The sequence below is a fragment of the Brienomyrus brachyistius genome, unplaced genomic scaffold, assembly GCF_023856365.1.
Source record: "Brienomyrus brachyistius isolate T26 unplaced genomic scaffold, BBRACH_0.4 scaffold59, whole genome shotgun sequence".
In the NCBI taxonomy this organism is placed as follows: domain Eukaryota; kingdom Metazoa; phylum Chordata; class Actinopteri; order Osteoglossiformes; family Mormyridae; genus Brienomyrus; species Brienomyrus brachyistius.
This window is the reverse complement of record NW_026042334.1, coordinates 657,684-682,384: the sequence shown is the minus strand read 5'-3', so window position 1 is coordinate 682,384 and position 24,701 is coordinate 657,684. Positions and strand designations below refer to the sequence as shown.

Sequence of the window (24,701 nt, the reverse complement as noted above, 5' to 3'; positions counted from 1 at the left end):
GAACATTCAAACATCCTGCACTTTGTTAGGTCACATGGCCTGAACGGGGTGGGTGCTGATCGGTTGTTTCTTTCCGTTCACGGAAGGGCCAGCGCCTCACGTGTTATGAGTGTGCAGTGACAAGGGCGCACTCCATGCTTATCTCATATAAATAGCAGTAGTTGCTTATTGATAAGACAGGCCATTTTGGTCCCTTTTTTTTTAAACAAAAAAAAATTCACTCTGATAAAAGGAATAGCATTTTTTAAATATGTCTTCGCAGGATTGTTTCATGCCTTCGACGAAAATCGTGACAATCACATCGACTTCAAGGAGATCTCCTGTGGGCTCTCTGCGTGCTGCAGAGGCCCGGTGGCTGAGCGGCAGAAATGTAAGCATCGACCTGCTAATGAGCTTCTTTTTTGGCCTTAACCTGGAGAACAAATTTAAGTAGAACAGTGTTTCTCAACCCAGTCCTCAGGGACCCACAGACGGTTCACATTTTTGCTCCCTGGATACCTGTACCAGGTATTCCGTAATCTTGATTGTTTGGATGCTTCTTGTTTGTTTGGGTCAGGTATTTGGTGTTTGTGATTGTTTTGTTTGTTCATGTTTGTTTGGGTCAGGTATTTGGTGTTTGTGATTGTTTGGTTTGTCCATGTTTGTTTGGATCAGGTATTTGGTGTTTGGTTTGTTCATGTTTGTTTGGATCAAGTATTTGGTGTTTGTGATTGTTTGGTTTGTTCATGTTTGTTTGGATCAGGTATTTGGTGTTTGTGATTGGTTTGTCCATGTTTGTTTGGATCAGGTATTTGGTGTTTGTGATTGTTTGTTTGGTTTGTCCATGTTTGTTTGGATCAGGTATTTGGTGTTTGTGATTGTTTGTTTGGTTTGTCCATGTTTGTTTGGATCAGGTATTTGGTGTTTGTGATTGTTTGTTTGGTTTGTCCATGTTTGTTTGGATCAGGTATTTGGTGTTTGTGATTGTTTGTTTGGTTTGTCCATGTTTGTTTGGATCAGGTATTTGCTGTTTGTGATTGTTTGTTTGGTTTGTCCATGTTTGTTTGGATCAGGTATTCACAGTTATTTGGTTCTGGTGCCTGAGGACTTGGTTGAAAAACACTAAATTATAAGAAATCTTTTAAGATTTAAACAACCTTTTTTTGAGTTAATTGAACTTTCAGGCCGTGGGCATTTAATATCTTTTCGTTTTTGTCTTCATAGTTTGTTTCAAGGTGTTCGATGTGGACCGGGATGGCGTCCTCTGCCGAAGTGAGATCCAAGACATGGTCGTGGCGTTGCTGGAGGTTTGGAAGGACAACCGCACAGACACCCTTCCCGTGAGTCACAGCCCGCTGACGGCAATCATTAGATTTATTACAATCACGAAGCACTTATTCTTTGGTGTGTTATTGGCATGTAACGTTCTGTAATGTTTGTTAGGTTTAATATATGACATTTATGGCCAAGGTTTTCAGAGTTGTTAATCTTACTGTCATGTTCCGCTGATCAGTTGATGCTGAGAGTCCTGTATGAACATGTCGGGCACATAACGATTTTTTAATTGCTTGTGTAAAAAAAAAAAAAAATTGCTTGATTTCTGGTGGTATTTTTACTTTTAGTTTGTTTGGCAAAATCAAGGGTACAGGATTAAAGCGGGTTGGATATCACTGCAGTGTCATGTATTTGCAGCAGAGCAAAAGACTGCTTAATGGCTGAATAAGTTTGAATTCGCGTCAGCAGCCCTGTCCCGCACGCTCAGTTTGCGTTGGCCCTTTGCAGGAGCTTCAAACTAATGTCGCCGACATCGTGGAAGACATTTTGAAAATGCACGATAACACCAAGGTAAGCTACTTGGGGTGCAGCGTGATCTGTCAGGAATAAACAGTGCTTTGTTTACGTACACACTGCATTATGTACAGTACAAATCACAGTCTGGACACACCTGCTTTTAATGCATTTGTTACTATTTTAGCTCTGTTACTCACCTTAGAGTAAAAGGCCTTCAGGAAATGAAGTAATATGTGTCAAATATTCCAACAACCAAGAGACATATTCACCATCTTAAATGTTTCACTCTTCGAAATAGCCCCCTTTTGCTTGCATGACAGCATTGCAGTCTCTTGGCATTCGTTCAGCCAGCGTCCAGATGTAGCCACCTGGAATGCTTCTGCAACAGTCCTGGGGGAGTTTCCACAAGTTCTGAGCACAAGTTAGGCTACGTTACTCTCACTCTTTGATTCGGCTCATCCCAAACCAGCCCACGGAGTCCCTCCCTATCAACCTTGTTCAAAAGATAAAGCAGGTCTTAGCTTAGGGTCATTATCTTTTTGAAAAACAAATGATTTTCAGTAGGTGTGTACTGACCTCTGACTGGTACTGTATAGGTATGTGTACCCGGTACTGTATAGGTATGTGTACCCGGTACTGTATAGGTATGTGTACCCGGTACTGTACAGGTATGTGTACCCGGTACTGTGCAAGTATGTGGACCCTGTACTGTGCAGGTATGTGGACCCGGTACTGTATAGGTATGTGTACCTGGTACTGTATAGGTATATGTACCTGGTACTGTATAGGTATATGTACCCGGTACTGTATAGGTATATGTACCTGGTACTGTACAGGTATGTGTACCCGGTACTGTATAGGTATGTGTACCCGGTACTGTATAGGTATGTGGACCCGGTACTGTAGAGGTACGTGTACCCGGTATTGTAGAGGTACATGTATAAGGCCTTGTGTCCAGTCCTTGTGCTGATTTGCGCTGTCCTTCATTTGGCCCTTTCAGTGATGTGTCACTTGCTGTGTGTTACACTGTGGACCTGGGGGAATGTTATTTTGTGCCACTCTATACCTGTATATGGATGGCATGACAATGTAGGCCACTTGACTAGACTTGAAAGCTTGTATTGTATTTGTTTCTTTTCCCAGCTGGGCCATCTCACTCTGGAGGACTACCAGATCTGGAGCGTGAAGAGCGCGCTTGCCAACGAGTTCCTCAACCTGCTCTTTCAGGTAGCAGGCTGAATTTCACGGCGCCTTGGTTCTGATTGTCTCTCGGTGTCGCTGGCTGGCCCCGCCCCCGCCCACTGCTGTGTCTCCCCTCCTAGGTGTGCCACATCGTCCTGGGGTTGCGTCCTGCCACGCCAGAGGAGGAAGGGCAGATAATCAGGTGTGGACCTTGTTTCCTCTGTCCCCTGTAGGCGTCTCGGCACTCACTGGGTGGGGTCTGAAACCTCGACTCCCTTTGAGCTCAGCATGTGAGCACTGGGCCACAGGGCCTGACATCTTGTGTGTCTGCCATGCAGGGGGTGGCTGGAGAGGGAGAGCCGACACGGGCTGCAGGTCGGACACAGCTGGTTCCTCATCTCCATGCAGTGGTGGCAGCAGTGGAAAGATTACGTCAAATATGTGAGTGGCGCCGTTTCCGGAAGGAGCCTTATACTTTGGGCCTGTCACCCGATCCGCTCTCCTCGTGTCACGTCCTGGTCAGCAGGACTCCTAGCAACGGGTCGTGTCTCTGTATTTTTTTAAATTTATTTTTCTTGCCCCCGCCCTCAGGATAACCATCCCATTGTGGTGGAGCAGCCGCCAGTGCTCGGCACGGCCCGGAGCCCCCAGGCGGCGGCGGGAGCGGAGCAGGCCACTGACCGCAGTGGTGTCAGCAGCTCCTTCAGCTCCTCCGACGAACGCTTCTCCGACAATGTCTCCAGTGCCTCCGAGGCCTCGGAGACCACCAACAGCAGTGAGTCCCGCTGATCTCGGCACCAACTGGTGGCCCACTTTTGCCTCGGAGCCCCAGGCAAGCTGGGTCCCTCAAATCCCGCTCATGCCCTCCGTCAGCCCCCTCTGCTTCCTGCCTAGGTATGATTCCCTCCAGTTCCACGGCCACCGACATCTGCTTCGCGCGGCAGCACAACGTCTCGGACAACAACAACCAGTGTTTCTTGGGCGCTAACGGGAACGTGCTGCCCCTTCTGGCCACGCAGAGGCCCGGCGCCATCGACAACCAGCCCCTGGTCACCTCGGAGCCCGTCAAGGTGCGGCCTAGGGGCTCGAGGCCCTGGAGGCAGTGTCAGTGTCAGGAACATCTGCTCATGTGCATTTGTGCAGGTTGCAGAATGGCTGACCATTTGCAGAAAAGAATACGCATTTGGCTCCTTCGGAGTCAAAGCACAGTTTGACGTGTAGCCTCTTCTATCTATTTATTTTTCCCAGAAAAGCGAACTGTCAGTGCTGACTTCCTGTAAACAGTAACTCAAAAGAGGAAGCCGCTTTTTGAAAGCGTGGGTCCTCATTTGCCAGGCCCCGCCCCCTGTGCCTGGCGCTATCTGTGATCCAGGCCCCGCCCTCGCTATCAGGCTCCTGCTCTGTTGGCGCTGAACCCAAAGGACAGATGGGGGGGAGGGGGGGGCCGTGCGTTGTTTCTCTTTTGTCTTCCTGCTGGGGCACGTGCCGCTCCTGGGTTATGTTTGAGCAGCAGCAGAATGGCTTGTAAATTATGTCCTTGTTTTGCATTTTTAATATAATGTTTTATTATAATTTTTTTTATGCATGCGCACCTTTGCAGGCCCCCACGCTAACCATGGAGGGGGGTCGACTGAGACGATCGCCACCGCCAAGTCCGAGCCGGGACTTCGAGATCGTCCCAGAGCCCGTGTGGAGGGCACTGTATCACTGGTACGGTGCCAACCTGAGTCTGCCCCGACCGGTACGTATGGCAGAACCGGGCGAGGGGGTGCTCTCCTGACTGGTGTGTTAGACTGCACACGCCGTACGCCACGTGTGTCCTGGTTTCCATTCAGACACCTCCTCCTAGGTTAAGTACTCCACTTACCGGATGAATAGAATAGAATAGAATAGATTACAATAGAATGGAACACTTTTATTGTAATTGTATACAACAGGTAGCGTGAAATGCTCTGTGTGACTCTCTGACTGATTCTTCCGAAAAAAAAAAGAGATGGAAATATATGAAATATGTATGCAGGATTATGTGCATAAATGTATGAATTGTATTAAGTATGACATTCATTATATAAATGTAAGGTATAATAAATACAAGAGTAAATATAACGAAATATACACATACTAATTTTTCATGTGTATATAAGGTATAAAGTGACATGTACCTTTGGCAATGAGAGTGTTGCACAGCAACTGTAGGCGTGAAACACAAGAGGAGCCTGGCTGAGTGCAGAGGTTATCTCAGGGCCCGCTTCAGTCTGCTAATGGCCCTGGAAATGAAGCTGTTTTTCAGTCTAGGTGGACGGCCAAAAATAGTCCTGTAGCACCTTCCTGATAGCAGCAGGGCAGAGAGGTGCTGACAGGGGTGTGATGGGTTCCCGGTGGTGTTGGTGGCCCTCTGGGGGCAGCAATATTGTATTTCTCCTCCAGGGTAGGTAGCATGGTCCCTGGGCCCTTCTCTGCGTCACTTTTTGCAGTACTTTTATTGGTCGACAGAGCAACTGCCCGCATCTGCGAAAGGCGAGCCAAAATTACCATGCCCCCGCAGGTGAAAGTAACTGGAAAAGGCTTAGCTAATCATTTAGGAAGGAAGTTACAGAGAACAGGAGGATCATGGGGAATGGAGTTTGGTGTCAGATGTGTTGGCCGGTCGTACATGCAGCAGGAGGGCAGTTGTTAGCCGTTAGCCCAGGGCCTGACTGTGTTTGGCCGGTCGTACATGCAGCAGGAGGGCAGCTGTTAGCCCAGGGCCTGACTGTGTTTGGCCGCGCCCCACAGGTAATCCGGGACACCAAGACCGAAGTCCCCGAGCTGGAGCTGTTCCCACGGTACCTGCTGTTTCTACGGCAACAGCCCGCGACCCGCAACCCCCAGTCCAACATCTGGGTGAATATGGGTATGACCAGCCTGCGAATGTTCCCCCAGCATTTGCCCCGAGGTAACGTGAGCCGGCAGCAAGAAGAGGCCCATGATCTAAGCTCGCTAAATCACCCCCCCCCGCGCCCTCCCCCTAAGCTGAGAGCTCCAATACGCCACTGACCAAACTGAACTCCTGGGCCAGGTGGCACACCCCCGTGTCTGCATGCCAGGAGGCGTGAAGCCCAAGTTGGTTTGAAGCCCAGGGTGAACCTGAACCGCTGAGGTCTTTTGTGCTCCCGCCGTTCCGTCTGCGGAGAAGCGGAAGGAAGAGGGAGATGGAGGAAGAGGAAGCCGGAATACTGGCTGCTCTAGAATGATCCGGCGTGCCCAGAAAGAGCATAGCTTAGCGTCACCGCTGTAATTGGTGTAGATCTGATTAGGGGGCTATCAGGTATCTGCCTCCAGCAGCAGTGGAGGGCTGGACACCCCCCCCCCCCTCCCCCACCATCTTCAGAATATCCGGCCACAGCCCCCACCCCCAGCAAGCAAGATGGGGGTCGTGCCTCTGGTTTCATGTCTGATTTACGCAGTGTAAATATCAGTAACTCCAAATTTGATTGATTTCAGCTTCAGTTGATTAATCAGTCTGCACAGATTTGTAGGTTAAGAATCGGAACTAATTTTGATTTAAATTTTGCTTAATCAGAGCTCAATCCTCCACACACTAATTATTTTTTGAAATTGTCTTTGCCATTTCTTGCTGCTTCCTCAACTAATCCTCATGAGTGCTTAAAATGGCATTTTTAATGGTGTGTTAATAGTCCCTGTGTACAATTAATACAATTATGCTTTGTCACTGTATTTTTTGTTGAATCATTTACTCTGATTTTTTGCTGAGCTTGGCCAAAACTGCAAACCTTAATTTGTGACGTACGTGACAGTTTCACACGTGTTCACCACCAGATGCGTACATGTAAAGTGTGAGTGAGACCGATTGTCAGTAGAGTGAACATTGAGGCCAAGCGTATGATATTCCACCTGCAGCGGTTAGGAGATTTGTTTTTTTTTATTTTTGTTTTTTTTTATGTTAAATCACGTATGTATTTCCTACCCAGGTGGTGCCCTGAATCTGAAATCTGTGTCATGCTTCAGCAGCAAACTGCCCTAGAATGACTAGCGTGTGCGTCCTTGCTGCACGCCACCCTCGAGGGCTTCCGGAGATGTCCGTGGTCTGACGATGGCAACAGTGCGCTGCAGATGTGGGAAGCTTTTAGCATTCAGGGGCAGTTAGACACTAGCGGGCCTTAGCTAATAATATAAAAAGAGAGCCAGGTTGCGTTTTTATGCGGAAATGCCCAGAGAGGCGGGCCTTCGGACGAGTCGCGTCTCCGTCCATGTGGGCTGCATCCTTTTGATCATCCCGTGATGCTGAAAATCAGTTGTCGACTGCCTGCTCCCCCACCCCCCCACCCCCCACAGGTAACGTGCCCTCTCCGAACGCCCCTCTGAAGCGAGTGCTGGCTTACACTGGCTGCTTCAGCCGCATGGCTACCATTAAGGACATCCATGATTACCTGTCCCAGCGGCTGCGCATCAAAGAGGAGGACATGCGACTATGGCTCTACAACAGCGAGGTGGGTGACCCTGTTGTCCGGGTGTTTGGCTGCTCCCACGTTTCCCCTGCAGAGGGCAGCAAAGGACTCCCTGTGTTGCGATGGGCTTGGGAATCGATGACGGCAAAGCGCCAGCCAAATGCTGACCATGTTATAAGTGATATTGGGCCAAGGGTAAAAATGTTGTTGACCATGTAGCAGACGCCATGGACTGGTTTGGGGTCATGCTCTACAAAAGGTTTACCGTAGGTCACGAGATCCACGAAATTGAAGGCTCTGTCAATTTCATTTTCAGAACTACCTTACCCTCCTCGACGATGAAGACCACACACTGGAAAGTTTGAAGATTCAAGATGAACAGCATTTAGTAATTGAAGGTATCCTCTAAAGGATATACCCATCGCGAATGAAATCTGCACAGCACATGTCCGAACACCATGTTGTAGGTATACGTTTATTTGAAAAGTACCCTGTTCTTTTGTGGTTTAGTTCGAAACAAAGACATGAGCTGGCCAGAGGAGATGTCCTTCATAGCAAACAGCAGTAAAATGGACCGGCACAAGGGTAACGTATCGTAGAGATTGGTTCCCTTTATTATTGGAAAGGTGACGGCTAGCCTGGTGTGGTGACGATGCTCTGTTTGGGCTCCTGCAGTCCCGACGGAGAAGGGAGCAACGGGTCTCAGTAACCTGGGCAACACCTGCTTCATGAACTCCAGCATCCAGTGTGTGAGCAACACCAAGCCTCTGACCGACTACTTCATCTCAGGGAGACACCTCTATGAGCTCAACAGGTGGGTGGGGTGCGTGAGTGGTGGGGCCAGGCAGAGACTTGCAGGGACAGGTGCTAAAAGGCAAAGACCAGAGCGGGGGGGGGGGGGGACTTTGACAGTAGGAAGTTGTCGACTGGGGTGGCATCAACACTTTGCTGAGTAACTTAAAGGGGGGGGGAGATTCAGTAACTCTAAAGGGAGACAGTTCAGAGAGTTTGGGCAAAATGGGGCGGTTGCTCAGGCACCAGCAGACCCCCCCCCACATGGCAATGTCCATGGGTGGGGGGGGCAACAAGGGGTCACCTACCCCTTAGAGACTTAACTGTAATACATTTATATGCAATCGAATCACATTCTATGCAACAGGGACTTTTAAAATGAATGATTGAATGAATGAATGAATGATTGAATGAATGAAGTTAACTATGACTGTCACTGGGATCTTTTCCACCATATTTCCTTCCATGGTGTCACCAATAACACGCTGAAACACAATCATTACTTAGCTAGTGGCTTTATTTCCAGTTCAGGCAGACATTCTTAAAATGGCGTGAATTAGCATTTATCCCCCAAAAACAATCCTCTTATTTGCCACGGCAAATGGTTAAAACAGAGAGATGAAATGTGTTGTAAGCAGTATGCTGTACTGCATATTAGTAATTAATTAGTTACTCATTACTGCATTCAAAAGTACTTCAATTTCTTTACCAATTACTACATATAACAGTAAATAGGTACTATGGAAGGTAACTTTTGCATTTCAGTTCTCTTATAAATGCATTAATATCCAGACAGCACACACGTAGCTGGGATGCAGGTCTACCCTATTTTTCGTGTGTGCGTGCGTGCGTGTGTTTTTGTGTGGTATAACCCTGTTGTGGGTTATATAGCCTAATTGGGAAAAATATCAGTAGGCTAAACGTAGCATAGTGATTTTATTAACATTATGTTTCTGTTGAAATGCATTGCACAGACACCGGGAGAATGTCGAATCAATATTCAGTAACGATGCCTCTGTGACGATATGGCAGTGAGCAGATGATCTCACAGAGATGCTTTGCCCATGGATTTTAGAGCATCGCAGAGAAATTGCGCTAATGCATGTGTGCTGTCTGGATAGTTATATTACTTTAGTATTGTTGCTGTGATCGAGCGAGACAATATAACTCTTATCTATCACTGCCTAATATCACCCATTCGTTGTATCACCTTAAGCTTGGATGACGCTGGACCATAAACAGGAAATTAGAGGAATAGGATTTATTTCTCTATTAATATTTTATTTTCACACAAGACAAAAGTAATGAGTGATGAGCCCATTTAAATTTCAGTACTTTTAATTGTGTTATTTAATTTGAAAAGGTAATTGGTTACATTATCTGTTACTGCCACAAATAGTGGAGTTTTAGTAACCTGTTACTTTCTAACAGATAGATAGATCTTGTCACTTTTACAGAAACAGTGAAAAAACAGTTTAGCAGCATAAGTTAAATTAATAAATAAGAGAAATTAAGAACAACTCACAAAGACAGACAGCCATCCTATTACTGTATGACTGCCAACTCTGGTTGTAAATGAGCTTCTAATGGTCACTGTTAACCAGCAGCATCAACCATAATAAAATCAGTTTTTCCTTAAATGTTTCATATGAACCAAACACAAAAGTCTTGTTTTCCAAGAATTGATAGAATGTGCTTCAGTTTCTTAAACAAGTCATATGTCATTAGCTGACTTGCAGCGCATGTTAATGGACATGCTTTCATTCCTTATTTATTTAGCTGTGTGAAGCGCCGTCTGACGGATCTGGTTTGCACCTGGTTTTATGTTGTCTTTTACTGTGCTCTTGCTACGCACTATCTGCTGTTTATTGTATTTTTCATGGATTATCAGACAGTATTCTGACAGTAAGAAGTGCTAATGTCTCTGCGCCACAGAACCAATCCGATTGGGATGCGTGGTCACATGGCCAAATGTTATGGCGATCTGGTGCAGGAGCTGTGGAGCGGAACGCAGAAGAACGTGGCTCCACTCAAACTGAGGGTGGGTCCTTCCAGCATCCGTGCTGCACCGGCTACAGGGTCAGCAGCACAAAGTCTCAGCACAGTAATGCTCACCTTTGCCCCCCCCCCCCCCCCCCCCCCCCACATTTCCTTTTTTTAGTGGACCATTGCTAAATACGCCCCAAGGTTCAATGGGTTCCAGCAGCAGGATTCGCAGGAGCTCCTGGCATTCCTGCTTGACGGGCTTCATGAAGACCTGAACCGAGTCCATGAAAAGCCCTACGTGGAGCTGAAAGACAGCGATGGCCGGCCCGACTGGGAGGTGGCGTCCGAGGTCAGAGGTCACATCCTATCCTGTCTGCCCGATCTTGGTTCCTGGTGATGTCCGATATCTATTCCTATGGGGCCGGAGAAGGTGGCCGTTTGACAGCATCTGCATAATCGATCACTTACTTGCTGTTTTTAACGTCTACAATTAGTTATCATTTTGCAGTATTAATATCTTTTTGGGGGCACCATGGTCCCCCTGGGACCCGGGTTCGAGTCTCTGCCTGGGTCACATGTGTGTGGAGTTTGCATGTTCTCCCCATGTCGTCGTGGGGTTTCCTCCGGGTACTCCGGTTTCCCCATACAGTCCAAAAACATGCTGAGGCTAACTGGAGTTACTAAATTGCCCATAGGTGTGCCTGTGTGAGTGAATGTTGTGTGAGTGTACCCTGCGATGGGCTGGCCCCCCATCCTGGGTTGTTCCCTGCCTCGTGCCCATTGCTTCCGGGATAGGCTCCGGACCCCCCCAGTAGGATAAGCGGTTTGGAAAATGGATGGATGGATATGTTTTTGATGAGGAACAATGGCCTAAATTCATTACAAAGTCATTGAGCTGCTCCTAAGCGTGGAAGGATCACTTGGATCGGCAGGCTGCCTTTTCATTGGTCAGCATGGGTTTCATTCTCCGGCAGGCCTGGGAGAACCATCTGAGAAGGAACCGCTCCATCGTGGTGGACCTGTTCCACGGCCAGCTCAAGTCTCAGGTCAAGTGCAAGACCTGCGGACACATTAGTGCCCGCTTCGACCCCTTCAACTTCCTGTCCCTGCCCCTCCCAATGGACAGCTCCATGCACTTGGAGATCACAGGTGAACAGCTGGGACCATAGGAAACATTAATAGAACCACAGTACTCTGAAGCCGGTTGCTGTGGAATGCTGGGGGTTTTGAGTGGGGTTTGTTAATTTCCAAAAATAAACAATATATTTCCTGACCTTTTTTTTATTCCCAAGCCAATCCTTCATGATCACGCATCTATAGTGCATGAGAAAAAATTGAAAGCAGTTAAACAAATTAAATCTGTCCTGCTATTCAATCCTCCCCCCCCCCCCCCCCCCCCCCGTAAACGAGTTTAACTGCCAACACATGTAGTAAGCTGTGGAAAGACCCTGATCCAAAGTGTATTTGTACACTAGGAATTCCCAAGGAGTCTGAACTGAACGTCCATCTTGATTGATTCTGTTCTCCATTCGTGTCTGTTGTTTGATCTGTTTTGTAGTTATTAAGTTGGACGGCTCCACACCGGTACGATTCGGACTGCGGCTGAACATGGACGAGAAGTACACCGGCCTGAAAAAGCAGCTGAGCGAACTGTGTAGCCTGAAGCCTGAGCAGATTCTGCTGGCCGAGGTCCACGCATCCAACATAAAGGTGAGCCTCTTCCCTTCGTGTGTGCGCAGTCTGAACGGGTGAGCCTCCCGACCGCTGGGTTGCCCTAACTCCCTTGCCGTTTGTCCTAGAATTTTCCTCTGGACAACCAGAAAGTGCGGCTCTCCGTGAACGGCTTCTTGTGCGCGTTCGAGATCCCCATGCCAGGGTCGCCCACATCTGTGTCCTCCCCCACTCCAACGGGTGAGGCGCTCCGGTCCATTTCTGTCGCAAACTACTCCGCTAATTATTCAGCTGTGAGGAATATCCCGTCATGCCCCTCATTCTTGGTGCTCACTCAGAACGCGTCTTTCTGGTGCATCTAGAATTGCCACCTCTAGCCAATGGCACGGTCACCTCAGCAGCCAATGGCAACGCTCCCAGACCCAACCTGATACCCAACGGTATGCCGAGCACCGTGGTGCCCTGTGGGACAGAGCGGTGCCTGCCCAACGGCATCCCCAATGGACACGTGGCCCCCATGCAGGATAGCCCCTTCATCGGCTACATCATCGCTATGCATAGGAAGATGGTGAGTCACTGTCCTCCGCCAAAAGGGTGGCAGCTGTGTCTGTGGTAACGCAGCAGTGGTTTTCGGGCTGGTTTAAACCACCTTTGACAGACACTTATGCTTAGTTTAGAATTGTGAAAGCGTTTTATAAATGTCTCTCTCTTAAGTGGATTGTTCGAAAGGCGTCTGCTTAACACGCATAAAACTCTCCTTTTTCTTATTCTTTTTTGTTTCTAGATGCGGACAGAGCTGTACTTCCTGTCGTCTCAGAAGAACAGGCCCAGTCTGTTCGGTATGCCGCTCATCGTCCCCTGCACGGTGCACACGCGGAAGAGGGACCTATACGACGCCGTGTGGATACAGGTGTCTCGACTGGCCAGTCCGTTACCCCCTCAGGAGGCCAGCAACCACGCCCAGGACTGGTGAGCGTCCCCTCCGTGGGCCGAGGTCACACTCTGCAGCTCTGATAACAGCGGTCTATCCTAGCTTAGTAATTAGGTACGTATCAGCCCGTGCCCACTAGAGGCACTATTGCGCTCTGCAGGAATTAGAAAAAATGGCTATATTTTTCAGTTCTGTTGGAGACGAGTCTGATGGAGCTAGAAATAATTAACGCCTCTGTTTTTATAGCTGGTTATACCTGTTAACTTGCATTCGTTTGCAGTTAATGTAAATCACCTTGGGTGCTGTTTTTCAGTGATGACAGCATGGGTTACCAATACCCCTTTACGCTGCGTGTTGTACAGAAAGATGGGAACTCGTGTGCCTGGTGTCCATGGTACAGGTATGGTATGGTGTGTGTGTGTGTGTGTGTGTGTGGGGGGAGGTTAGGTGTATATATTACCAATGTGATAATAACCTGTTATTTTGACCTTCTGTGGGCTGTTTTTCCTAACCTCACAGGGGGAAACTAAATTTTCTAAAAATTTGCGACTGCAATCAAAAAAGAAAAAAATGTCAAAAGTGTTATGTTTTATTTAGTTACTTATGGTTAAAGTTATCTGAACCGCTGGGTAGCAGTTAAGATTGTCATTGCTGGGACTAGGTTTTTTCCCATAGAAATGAATGGACGGCTCCCGCCGAGATGAATACAAATTTGTGCGCGTACGTGCCTGTGCGTTTAGGTTCTGCCGGGGCTGTGCTGTGGACTGCACCGATGAGCGAGCCTCTCTGGGGAACGCCTACATCGCCGTGGACTGGGACCCCACCGCCCTACACCTGCGCTACCAGACCTCGCAGGAGAGGGTAAGGGGCAGGGGGCCGTCTGACTCCAGAAATGGTGGGAGTGGGGGGGGGGGGCGTTGTCCTGGATACTGCTGGACACCTGCTGTGTTTTCCGACGGAGCCATTTTGTGGCATCTGAGGGCCGGTCTTCTACTGCCCCGTGGGATGGACTTGCCTTGGTCTCTGAAATGATCTGCTGTTGAATCGCTAATTACCGAAACTTACTACAGTTTAAAATATTACAATAAACAGGCAAATTTGTAATTCCCATATGCTAAGCTACTCATCGATGATGACTTGTCATTCTAATTATATTAGCAAATGGGATATTGTCCTCGCTGCTTATCTAGCAGATATTAAATGGCAAGATCATATGACCAGCTCTGAAAGGAGCTCCTATGATTTGCTGCCGCTATTATTAACGGTGACGATGTCACCTGAGCCGGAGCATTAGCGGTTAGCGTTAGCATGACTAACGTGTCCCGAACCTCCCGGGCAGATTGTGGAGGAGCACGCCAGTGTGGAGCAGAGCCGGCGGGCCCAAGCGGAGCCCATCAGCCTGGACAGCTGCCTGCGGGCCTTCACCAGCGAGGAGGAGCTGGGCGAGGATGAGCTCTACTACTGCTCCAAATGCCGCACCCACCGACTGGCCACCAAGAAGCTGGACCTCTGGAGGCTGCCGCCTGTACTGGTTAGAGCGCCGCCCTGCCTGTTGTAACCATCGCATGCAACCCCTTGCTGTCTGACATAAGCAGCAAGGAGTGAATACTGCAGTTCAGAAACTGTGGACAGGAGTGTGGAACACATGGCTCATTCTTTATAACAGTTCATATTTCAGTGGAGGTTAGCTTTCATGCTATATTTAGCATTCCTTTTTGTTATAAAAGGTATAACCAAATGCTAGTAAAACAGGAAAAATCCTTCACTGTGTCTGTTAGATGTGAACTTGACACTGCAGTGCACACTAATGAAACCTGCACTGGTCTAGTTTTTTTTTGCATTTTGCCACCTCCCTCTCATCTAATTGTGTGGACGAGCCGGTCTAGTATCAAAGGAGCTCCCCACTGCAGTGCCTTCACTAAATGGCGTGTCTTTCACTGTGGCAGATTGTCCATTTAAAAAGATTCCAGTTTGTCAATGGACGCTGGATCAAGTCTCAGAAGATCGTGAAGTTCCCCAGGGAGAATTTCGACCCCAGTGCCTTCCTGGTGCCACGGGAGGCAGAGCAGGGGCTGGGGGAGTGTCAGGGAGAGGAGGTCACGAAGGCTGGGGTAGGGGACTCTGCAATGGCCGTGTCTGTGCCTCCTGCTTCTGGCCTCTCTAACGACACCAAAGGTCAGTGCTCATCACAGCCGACAGAAAGGGAATGGGCCCCCCTTCAGCCGTCCTTACAATGACACATGTATGTGTGTGTCTGCAGGTTCACCCAACTCCGGAAGGAAGTCTGGTGCCCCACGGAGCCGCGGCAGCAGTCCCAGCAGCAGCCCCAAGGGCGGCGCCAGAAAACAGGTCCGCCTGCGCATGCCCCAGCTGGGTAGCCGACACCGGCTCTGCAACAGCAAGGAGAACCTGGACAGCAGCCGGGAGAGCTCCTCTGAGCTGGAGCAAACGGCCCCTGATGGTGCGGTGGTCACGCTTGCCTCTGAGACGAGCACCCCAGAGTCCTGGAACATGGAGGCGGCAGGCAGGGACTGCGAGGCCATCGTCATGAACGGTCTGGGACAGGACGGCAGCCAAAGCAATGGCCACACGGATGCCAGCGTTGACATGGAGACGCCCCATCACCAAAGAGACGAGATCTACATGGAGCCCATGTACAACTTATATGCAATTTCAGTAAGTGTCCATTTTTTTACTTGTGAGTAAAACTACCTCTAGTCCATTTTAGGAAACGATTTGATTTGTAATAAGTATGATTCGTGGTAGCCCTACGTATGGCTCAGTACCCGTGAAGTAGCCCTCAGTTTCAAAAAGGTTGGTGACCCCTGCTTTACCCTATTGCAGACTAGAGCAGAGGAGACATTGTGCCGAGCTAATAAACATTCATCATGCCTATGATTAGAGGTGCTTTGAGTGGGTGTAGAAGTGACTGAAAGGACAAGTGGGGTTGATTTCGTAAGTCTATGGTGCAATGTTTTCCAAAGTCAAGACGATCGTGGCCCCTATCATGCCGCTGACTGATATAGATGCATCGCAGTCCCTCGTCAAACGTGGATGGTGCTGAAAACTCTTCGCGGTGTCGTTCGCGAGCCCGGTTCATGTTCCCGGTTTCCCGTCTCGGTCACTCCGGAAGGTCACGAGTCTTCGAATGATTCCCTCCCCCCTTTGTTTCCGCAGTGCCATTCAGGAATCTTGGGTGGGGGCCACTATGTGACATATGCCAAAAACCCCAATGGGAAGTGGTACTGTTACAACGACAGCAGCTGTAAGGTAAGACGCCACTATCAGCAAAGCATCTGACTACAGTTGAAGACCAGTCAAAATATCTGTTATCCATCCATCTTCCAACCTGTAATCCCAATCTCAGGGATTAAAATTCTAATATTCCTCCTGAATCCCTTTAAAAACTTTCTTTAATCACATAATTTATGGAGTACTGAAATGTCTATTATGGGTAACAATTTGCTGATATTCTTGCCCTTTGACGTCCTTAGGAAGTGCATTCTGAAGAGATAGACACAGACTCCGCCTACATCTTGTTCTACGAGCAGCAGGGAGTGGACTACTCGCAGTTTCTGCCAAAGACTGACGGCAAAAAGATGGCCGACACCAGTAGCATGGACGAAGACTTTGAGTCGGACTACAAGAAGTACTGTGTCCTTCAGTGAGGGAGAGGTGTCCCTCCCGCAGTCTCCATTTATCAACAAGCCCACGCCCCACGAAGGCCAAATGCCCAACCAAAAATGTCCGTCTTTCGGAATCAGCAGAAGGGAAACATAAGGTGACGGTTACTTTCCTTAAATTCCCCCCTTTAGCCCACCCACTACCGAAGTCATCAGTCAGCTTGTGTGCCGCCACGCCTCCCGCCCAATGTCATAAGTTTGCAAAGCGTCAGCAGGTGAGTCTTCGGCTGCCAGGTACATCTTAACCACAAGATCACCGGAAGGACCTCATGGAAACCCAGAACCAACATATGTGGCGCAGTGTTGACTGCAGTTTGACGATCAGTTGGCACGTATGGAGATGGATACGCAGGGAGTCATTTTGGATCACGGGTAGAACCGCGAAGACTCCCGCGTTCTTCTCGCGGAACCACCGGGAGAAACCTTGCGCTCTACCTCATGGCCGGCATTCGCAGTACCGCGGCTCCTTGTGGCAGTGACATTGTAGAAAGTCCAAATGTAACTGGAACGGTATGAATTCGGGTCATACTGATAGCGGCAGAGTTGCATGCTGGGCTGGCTGTGGCCCGTATTTTGACCCAGGTTCAGCATTGAGCTCATAGGGGACACTCACTGGGCAGAAAGACCACTCAAAGGTTTTTATAAACTGCCAAAAATGGGGAGTTCCAGTGAAGCGGGGCAGTGTATTAAATCTATTAATCCAGTGAGTGAAGTGGGTGTGCATTTCATTTTTTATTATTATTATTATTATTATTATTATTGCTGTTATATATACATTTTAAGCCTGTGAGCTTGGGGTAACATTTCCTTTGCATTCAGGATGTGTGCCATACAGATTGTTTCACAGAACACTTTGTGTGTTGTTTTAATTTACTGGCTTTTCTTCAAATACTTCTTTTATAGTGGTTTCTTTTATTAGTGATTTTAAGCCTAAAGCTGTTTTCAGTTTCCCAATCACAGGGCTGCCCCAATCAAGTGGATTTTTTTCCCCTCTCTTCTCTTTTCTTTTTGCACACCCTTTTAACTTAAAACTAGTGCAGTGTTTCCAAGCTGGTCCTTGACGACCCCTAGACAGTCCAAGCCGGGAGGTGGGAGGGAGGGTCCCTGACAACTGGACTGGGAATCGCTGAACTAGTGTACAACAAGGATGTCCAAAAAGTCATGGAATGCCATGATATCAGTTCATCCTAAAGCTTTTGTGTTGATATTATTGTCAGCTAATTTCCGGATGATTAATTGATATCTACTCATTATTTAGTTGAGGTGCATGCAGACTGCGTCCCCGGCCCCATTCTCGTGGACTTGTAAAAAGCTGAAGTTGTTAGGCCAAAGTCTTACTGGTTGTGTGGCCACTGAGTGGCCTGTCCTGTGCATTTGCAGGGTTTCTCTTGATTGAGTGTCGTCCTATGAGCAGTGTTATTAAATGGGCCAGATTAACTAGAGGCTGTGTGGAGACGCCATTGAATCCCCCCCCCAGACCTCGTCTGTGTTTTTTCTTTTCTGTTTTTTTTCCTTTTTCCTTTGGGTGGGTGGGGGGTGTTGCTTTTCCTTTTAAAGGCCCTCCGGCGTGTTAGTGTTTTATGAGGGACATCAGGAGAGTCTGTGTCAATTTAAAGCATCTGAAATGCCCACTGTGACAGGTACTCCTTATGGGGGGGGGTTTGGGATGGGGGGGGGGTGTGGAGAAACAGCTTCTCTTCAGATGTGCTTCTATGCCCTGGAAATGCTACCAGATCCGTGACAGATGAGTCTTCGAAGAAACAATTGGATTTCTTTCACTGTGGAATAAGACCGACAGGCTTTTCACGGCCATCCTCCCCCTCCCTCCTGTGAACAACAAATATCGGCAAACAAGGAGAATGTGGTTTCCAACTCCGAACTCTGTATTGTCTAACCCCCTTTTTTTTGGCAGTGTTCCAAAATATTTGTCAATTTAAACTGTAAACTGTAGCTATACAGAAAGCAGCCTGCACCTGACTTTGCACATGTGTGGCTGCAGCTGTGCACAAGCCTATTCGCTGGTTAGACCTCGTTCCAGCCATTTGTATCCCTTGGCCTCGCTCACAGGGGGTAACGTATGAACAACCCTCTCTTCGGTGGAACAGCCTGTCACCAGGTAGTGCAATCTACTACTGATCTGTTTGTCTTTTACCTGTTAATAGATGTAAACTCTTTAAGTTAATTCTAATGGATTGGCCGAGGTGTAATAATTTAATGAGCTTTATTTTGTAAAGTGTTTAAAGAGTTAAAAAATGACATTGCACTGACATGACCTGTATATAAAGTGTTTTGTAAATAAACCAGCAGAACTGATGTATTGGAATATGACCTGTAAAAAAGTACTTGTAGTTGTACATGGAGTGAAATTGTATCTGTAATGATTATTCAAGCAACAGATTAAATACAGCGGATGCAATTCAGTGGATAGGATTCAACCAGACGACTTTGTTTGTTTATTTATGGGAAGGATCATTTGTGTTGAGGCTGGGATTTGGGAAGCAACATGTTTGTTAATTACTGCAGGCATGTGTAATGCTGAGTAATGCTTCACCTCAGTAGTGCTAATCGGTTTCTGCTGTATTCATGATCTTTCTGAGTTTTAAATGTGCGTATTGTAATATGCATATTCGTGGGTAATAACATAGTCTTTTGATGGGCAATAGGGGTGTAATTACTGAGTGATGGTGGAGCTCCACTGTCCGATATACGAGCTGTAGATCGGTCTTCTGTGTAGTGATCAATAAGGGGGTGCTTTTAATGCTTAAATATACCCTGTAGGCTCTTGCAGCTGAAGACAAAATTGGAAAAGTCCAGAAAGGAAAGAGAGAGCATTTCGTCTGGAATTTTATGAGCGCTCTGTCTTTAGTTATAGTGGTTTGTCTTGAACAAACAATTTTGTTATGCAAAAGAGACCAGTCATGTTCGCTTGGGAGGAAATCGAAGTGGAAATTTCTGCACTGCACTTATATAGTCTTATTCAGTATATGCTTGATTTATTATAATGCTACCGCAGTATTACCAATACAGGCTAACACAGGGGAAACAGATTGCTCTTTGCCACTGTGAAACATTGGCAGCCAATCTAAACTGAAGTATGAGTGCTAAACTGTTATAAGGTATATAGTCCTGTATTAATAAAGTCTTTCATGTTATCTCAGCTATGTTTCAGTCCAGGATAGCAGATGGTGCGATTTCAGTCAGGCTTACTGAGCTAGTCCACCTCTGCTGCTAGGTCATTTTCCTCAACCCTGACAAGAAACCCTCCGTACACCTCCTAAATGAATCCGCAGAACATGGATATTAACTTCCTGGCTGGGCCAAAATTGGGGATTTTAATGACAATGAGTGGATTCAAATGGAGACCAGCCCAAGATTCAGGAGGGAAAAAAGATCACAACCATAGGTCAAACTGTTCAAAAGTTAAAAGCAATAATGCACCTTAAAATTTGGCCTGCTGGTGGTGCTGCAGAGACTAAAACACTGACAATTTAAATATGACATAGATATGGAGTAATTGACATTTTTAAGAATCTACGTAGCATAAGGGATATGTGTGTCACGCTAAACTTACTGTGTTATTTTAATAAAATAAAATAGTACTTAATTTGTAGCCGGTAATTGACAAGTTTAAACAAAAACAAAACCAAATGTTGCGTCACCCATCTACCCAATTTCTACGGTTGTAAAATGTGAAATTCATGGAAGGAACTTAACTATACATCTCCACTCATGTTTCATTTAGAAACTCCAAAAATTAGCTTACGATTTAGCAATAGCTTCCAATTTAGTATAATGCCTGCGAAAAACCTTTAGCGTCTCCGTCAGCTTATAGGCGTTAATCTTTAGTGCGCCGCTGGGCTCACATCCACCAGCACAGATCGCCCTGTATCTAAGAAGGTACACAGTGCTGGGCTCCAGCCCTCTGATGATCCAGGTTTCGTGGTTTTCTTCTGTGTCTGTGATCATCCAGTCTTGCCCTCCATTTTCCTTATTTGATCTCCATTCTGAATAGCATAGATTTTCAGGTTCAAAATGACAGCAGCTCCAGTGTCTTCCACCCCGATATATTTTACAGGTGGAGGAGGCTTTGACATGGGTTTGTACTGGGTATCCACCAGCTTCCCATTTTGATGGAGATAGATGGAGGCCCCAGGATGAATGGGGTCAGAGATATAGGCGATGACAAATTTGACATCTGAAAATTCTTTGAACAGGTAAAAGGTCTCTCTCGTGGTCTGTGATGTGTCATCTGTGAGAAACCATGGCGTTGACTTGTCATCCTGAACAGCTTTCCCAACAGAAACAAACAGAAGAAATTTGTTGGGATCCAAAATGTATGCTTCTTTCCAGTTGGTACATAGTTAATTTTTTTCTGTCATTTTTGCTTCCAAATATGTTACCTGCAACTGACTGCAATGGCGCAGTGACAGGGTTGTAGTGTGTTGAGCAAGCAATAGTCTGATTGGCCGTCAGCGTGGGAAAGCTGCTGGGTGTGTGAACCAGTACAGGCTACAGCATCAGTTTCTGGAGACTTAAAAAAAAATAGGAAATGATGTATAGGGAATTGTTAAGCAATGTGTTCATTTATTGCGAAATACACCAATGAAGCCACAAATGAAAATTTGCATGGAGACCAGAGACTTATGTTCAGTCTTCAAGAACTAGAAAAGCTATTGCATGCCTACGTGAATTAGTAGTGAACTGCCACATCACACTGTTTAATTAAATGCAAGCATCTTCTCCTGTAGTTTACATATCATCGCAGTCAGTGAGGTCTAACATTCCCCTATTTCAGTCGCTATTTTTAGGTGGTGGTAGAACTAAATTTCTGCAATTTTAAAACTGCACGCGAGGGAAACCTTTTTTCAATAAACTCATTTTCATTAATGTGCATTTCATACTTCTAAAACAAATGTAAAATAAAACCTAGATAATTTCTAGATAATGCCTGGTGCCAATTCTCCACATTCTCCGGTTTGTTACACACTGTCATTCTTGAAAAAAGGCCATCTTCTCAGCCTGTAAAAGAAATATCCGAATACGGAAACAGTTAAGAACAGACATACGAAATAAAACTTTGTTATTCAAGGTATTGCAAGTTAAAACAAAACGAAACTAGACTTTACTTAAATTAGTGGTATTAAGCTCAAAGTATAGTCATCTTCAGTTGTATGATAAGTCAAATGTCGAGATTAAATGACTGTCATTGGTCCTAGTGCAAGAAAACAGTGATAAATGGAACATAAACATGAATCTGAAAGGCATTTTAAACTCTGACAATTTAAACGTGACATTTATATGGAGTGAGTAATATCTGTAGCACGCTACATAGTGGTATGCAATTGGGTTACAGCAGCACTGTGGTTTTCAATCCTGTTCCTGGTGCCACCCCTGCCAGAATGTTTTCATTCCAACCCCCACCTTAATCAGGCTCACTTGGTCCTTAATGGGCCAATAATGAATGTGGCGGGTTGGAATAAAGACATTCCGGCCGGGGGGAGCTAGAAACAGGATTGAGAATTACTGCCCTAGAGTGTCTCGTTTTTTTTTTTTGTCCCATCCAGGGGGTACCTTAAGCTGGCAATGTGGGGGCCCAGGCGGACTCAATTAATTAACTTTCTGTACCATCTCAGAGGGGTCGTCTGCCAGGTGGTGGTGCTTTTAACCGTGCCTTGGGAGGGGGATACTGTCAGACTTACCTAATGTTGCCCTAGTGTGTATCGTGATTAACAATTATCTTACCCTGATTTCCTTCATGTATTACACCTGTGTTTTAGTCTATACATGTAAGGGCTTAAGCCCTGGCTGGCAGGTTGAGCATTTGAGATATAGATCTAATATCTAGGATTTCTTTATGAGCGCCTGGGAATTTTTGTTTCTCAATCTGAATGATTTGGTATGGAATGACTCTTAACTGAAATATAATACATGTTTACTATCCATGTGTAATATTATATTTACATATCTATGTGTAAATATATTGCATTTTTATTTGTATTAAGGTATTTAAAGGTTTTGGAATAGATGAACAAAAAGTAAATACTTTGGTTACGAGTGACTGTCACATTCACCGGGAAAGCTGGACAGGAGAATCCTGCACGGAAGCACGGTGACTCACAAACATGCGGTGTTTTACTCTCCCAATGCAGACAGCAGAACTGCACCGTCTTCCTTCTTTGCCTTGCGGTTACATCATAAGCTAGAGGATGCATTCAAATAGGGTTTAAGATTAACTATGTTTTTCCATGTCCTCTGAAAATTTGAAAAAATAGGATGCAAACTGTGATCCTGTAGAGGTGGAGTAAGGGAGTGGAAGTGGGGGGGGCAAAGAATATTTAATGCTATTACTGTGGGGGGTGGGGGGGATTTTTTAGGAAGAGGGGGCCAAGGAGCCAGATGTCTGAGATTAAAAGCATAATAGTAATGTAATAACACCCCTATATAATAGTAACATAATCCATCCCATTTGGAGGACTACTGCAACTTTCCCAGGTTCAAACGGGGCTTTTTCCCAGATTAAAGTCTCAGGTCCGGAATGCCGCTGCTGCATCACTTACCAAACAAAAATATATTTAAGTATATGAACATGTCAGTGTATTTTTTGGCAAAGTGTCTGCTCCAATAATGTAATGTGAAATCCATCCATCTTATCCTACTAGGTCACAGGGGGTCCGGAGCCTATCCCGGAATCAATGGGCACGATGCAGAGAACAACCCAGGATGGGGGGGTAGCCATCGCAGGGCACATTCACACATCATTCACACCTACGGGCAATTTAGCAACTCCAATTAGCCTCAGCATGTCTTTGGACTGTGGGGGGAAACCGGAGTACCCGGAGGAAACCCCACGATGACATGAGGAGAACATGCAAACTCCACACACATGTGACCCAGGCGGAGACTCGAACCCGGGTCCCAGAAGTGTGAGGCAACAGTGCTAACCACTGCACCACCATGCCGCCCCTATAATGTGAAATGTATTATGAAAATATGTTACAATATATTAAAAACTACATAAAGATTTTCTGCTTTTTATACATATATGTACAATATATTTCTGAATGTATATAAAAAAATCACAAATATATTGAACATGTGTATTGATCGATCGATATATTCCAAAAAATATATCCCCTTATCTGGACCATATATTTTCAACATATATTTTTAATATTTATATAAATAAATATACAATATATTTCAGAATACATGTGCTGGTTTTCAGATTACATGATATAATTCACGTTCCATGTATTTAATGATAATAATATACAGTAATGATATACTGTGGATACACACATATGTGTCTGATTTCTATGAACTACACATATTCACATTTATATACATTTACACATTGAAAAGGAAGATATTACCATATAGCTACCATATATTACCACAGACTAATGAAGGACTTGGACGTTCTTTGTTTTGAAACATACAAACGTATTTTCTATCTATGAGTAATAGTTATAAAATACAATATCACAAAGCCATATTGTCAAACTTGTTACTTATTATAACTGTTAATTATGCAAGAGAACAAGTGTTTATGCTATATCATAATTCTCACAATATTCAATTTGATGATGATATCATGGTTCAATATTTTATCAGTGTGTCGTCCAGCCCCAGTTAGGGGTGATAGTAGTAAAATACATATTAGCCGCCTAAAGAATTCCCAACTAAAAAAATAATAATCGATATCAGTTTATGTGTACGGTGTATTCTAGAATATTTTCACCGCTTGCACCATGCAGAACTGAAGCCGTTAGATCCATCCATCCATCCATTGTTATATCAAAGCCAGCAGACTCCTTTGACAAAACAGACATTTTACCTTGCAGAACACAGGGGTTGTTGGTCTAAGTACCTCATCCAACCCCAACCCTACTAAATTATGCCTTTACCTTCATTATCCCTGCCACGAAATCAGCTGAATGATGCAAGCATCAGATAATCAGCATGAATTTTTAGTCTGTTGGAATGAAGCAAAACAATGACCCTTTTCCCCCTTGTTTTTTTTCCCGCACGTTTTATCAGAACCAGGGAGAATATATTTCCTTTTTTTTCTCGGAGACAAATGCACCCGATTCTGTCCACGACAAATGGGTCACGGTTGAACTGCTAAACTGGAAAGTTTTAGGCAAAAAATGTGTAACACCTGGCATGCAGTGGCATGAAACAAGAAAAAATAAGTCATAGAGAATATAAACCAAAAATACAGAACCTGAAAAGTAA

At 45.9% G+C, this 24,701-nt stretch overlaps 1 protein-coding gene across 2 annotated transcripts in view; it reads left to right on the top strand.

The window, feature by feature from the left end:
* usp32 (ubiquitin specific peptidase 32) overlaps window positions 1-18,898 on the top strand; it is a 35,376-nt gene extending 16,478 nt beyond the window's left edge. Inside the window, exons 7-34 of one of the 2 annotated variants that reach the window (XM_049001537.1) lie at window positions 263-370; window positions 1,204-1,319; window positions 1,762-1,824; window positions 2,914-2,997; window positions 3,093-3,154; window positions 3,291-3,393; window positions 3,544-3,727; window positions 3,847-4,022; window positions 4,553-4,693; window positions 5,728-5,887; window positions 7,288-7,442; window positions 7,717-7,798; window positions 7,911-7,985; window positions 8,076-8,214; window positions 10,128-10,233; window positions 10,354-10,527; window positions 11,153-11,327; window positions 11,737-11,888; window positions 11,978-12,089; window positions 12,212-12,417; window positions 12,634-12,818; window positions 13,094-13,180; window positions 13,521-13,641; window positions 14,120-14,311; window positions 14,727-14,955; window positions 15,041-15,456; window positions 15,958-16,050; window positions 16,275-18,898. In XM_049001537.1, coding sequence (XP_048857494.1) covers window positions 263-370; window positions 1,204-1,319; window positions 1,762-1,824; window positions 2,914-2,997; window positions 3,093-3,154; window positions 3,291-3,393; window positions 3,544-3,727; window positions 3,847-4,022; window positions 4,553-4,693; window positions 5,728-5,887; window positions 7,288-7,442; window positions 7,717-7,798; window positions 7,911-7,985; window positions 8,076-8,214; window positions 10,128-10,233; window positions 10,354-10,527; window positions 11,153-11,327; window positions 11,737-11,888; window positions 11,978-12,089; window positions 12,212-12,417; window positions 12,634-12,818; window positions 13,094-13,180; window positions 13,521-13,641; window positions 14,120-14,311; window positions 14,727-14,955; window positions 15,041-15,456; window positions 15,958-16,050; window positions 16,275-16,448 — 4,070 coding nt within the window. In that variant the 3' untranslated portion in view covers window positions 16,449-18,898. The remainder of the gene's footprint in view (window positions 1-262; window positions 371-1,203; window positions 1,320-1,761; window positions 1,825-2,913; window positions 2,998-3,092; window positions 3,155-3,290; window positions 3,394-3,543; window positions 3,728-3,846; window positions 4,023-4,552; window positions 4,694-5,727; window positions 5,888-7,287; window positions 7,443-7,716; window positions 7,799-7,910; window positions 7,986-8,075; window positions 8,215-10,127; window positions 10,234-10,353; window positions 10,528-11,152; window positions 11,328-11,736; window positions 11,889-11,977; window positions 12,090-12,211; window positions 12,418-12,633; window positions 12,819-13,093; window positions 13,181-13,520; window positions 13,642-14,119; window positions 14,312-14,726; window positions 14,956-15,040; window positions 15,457-15,957; window positions 16,051-16,274) is intronic. The other variant, XM_049001538.1, reaches the window with a different exon arrangement.
* The last annotated feature ends 5,803 nt before the right edge of the window (window positions 18,899-24,701 follow it).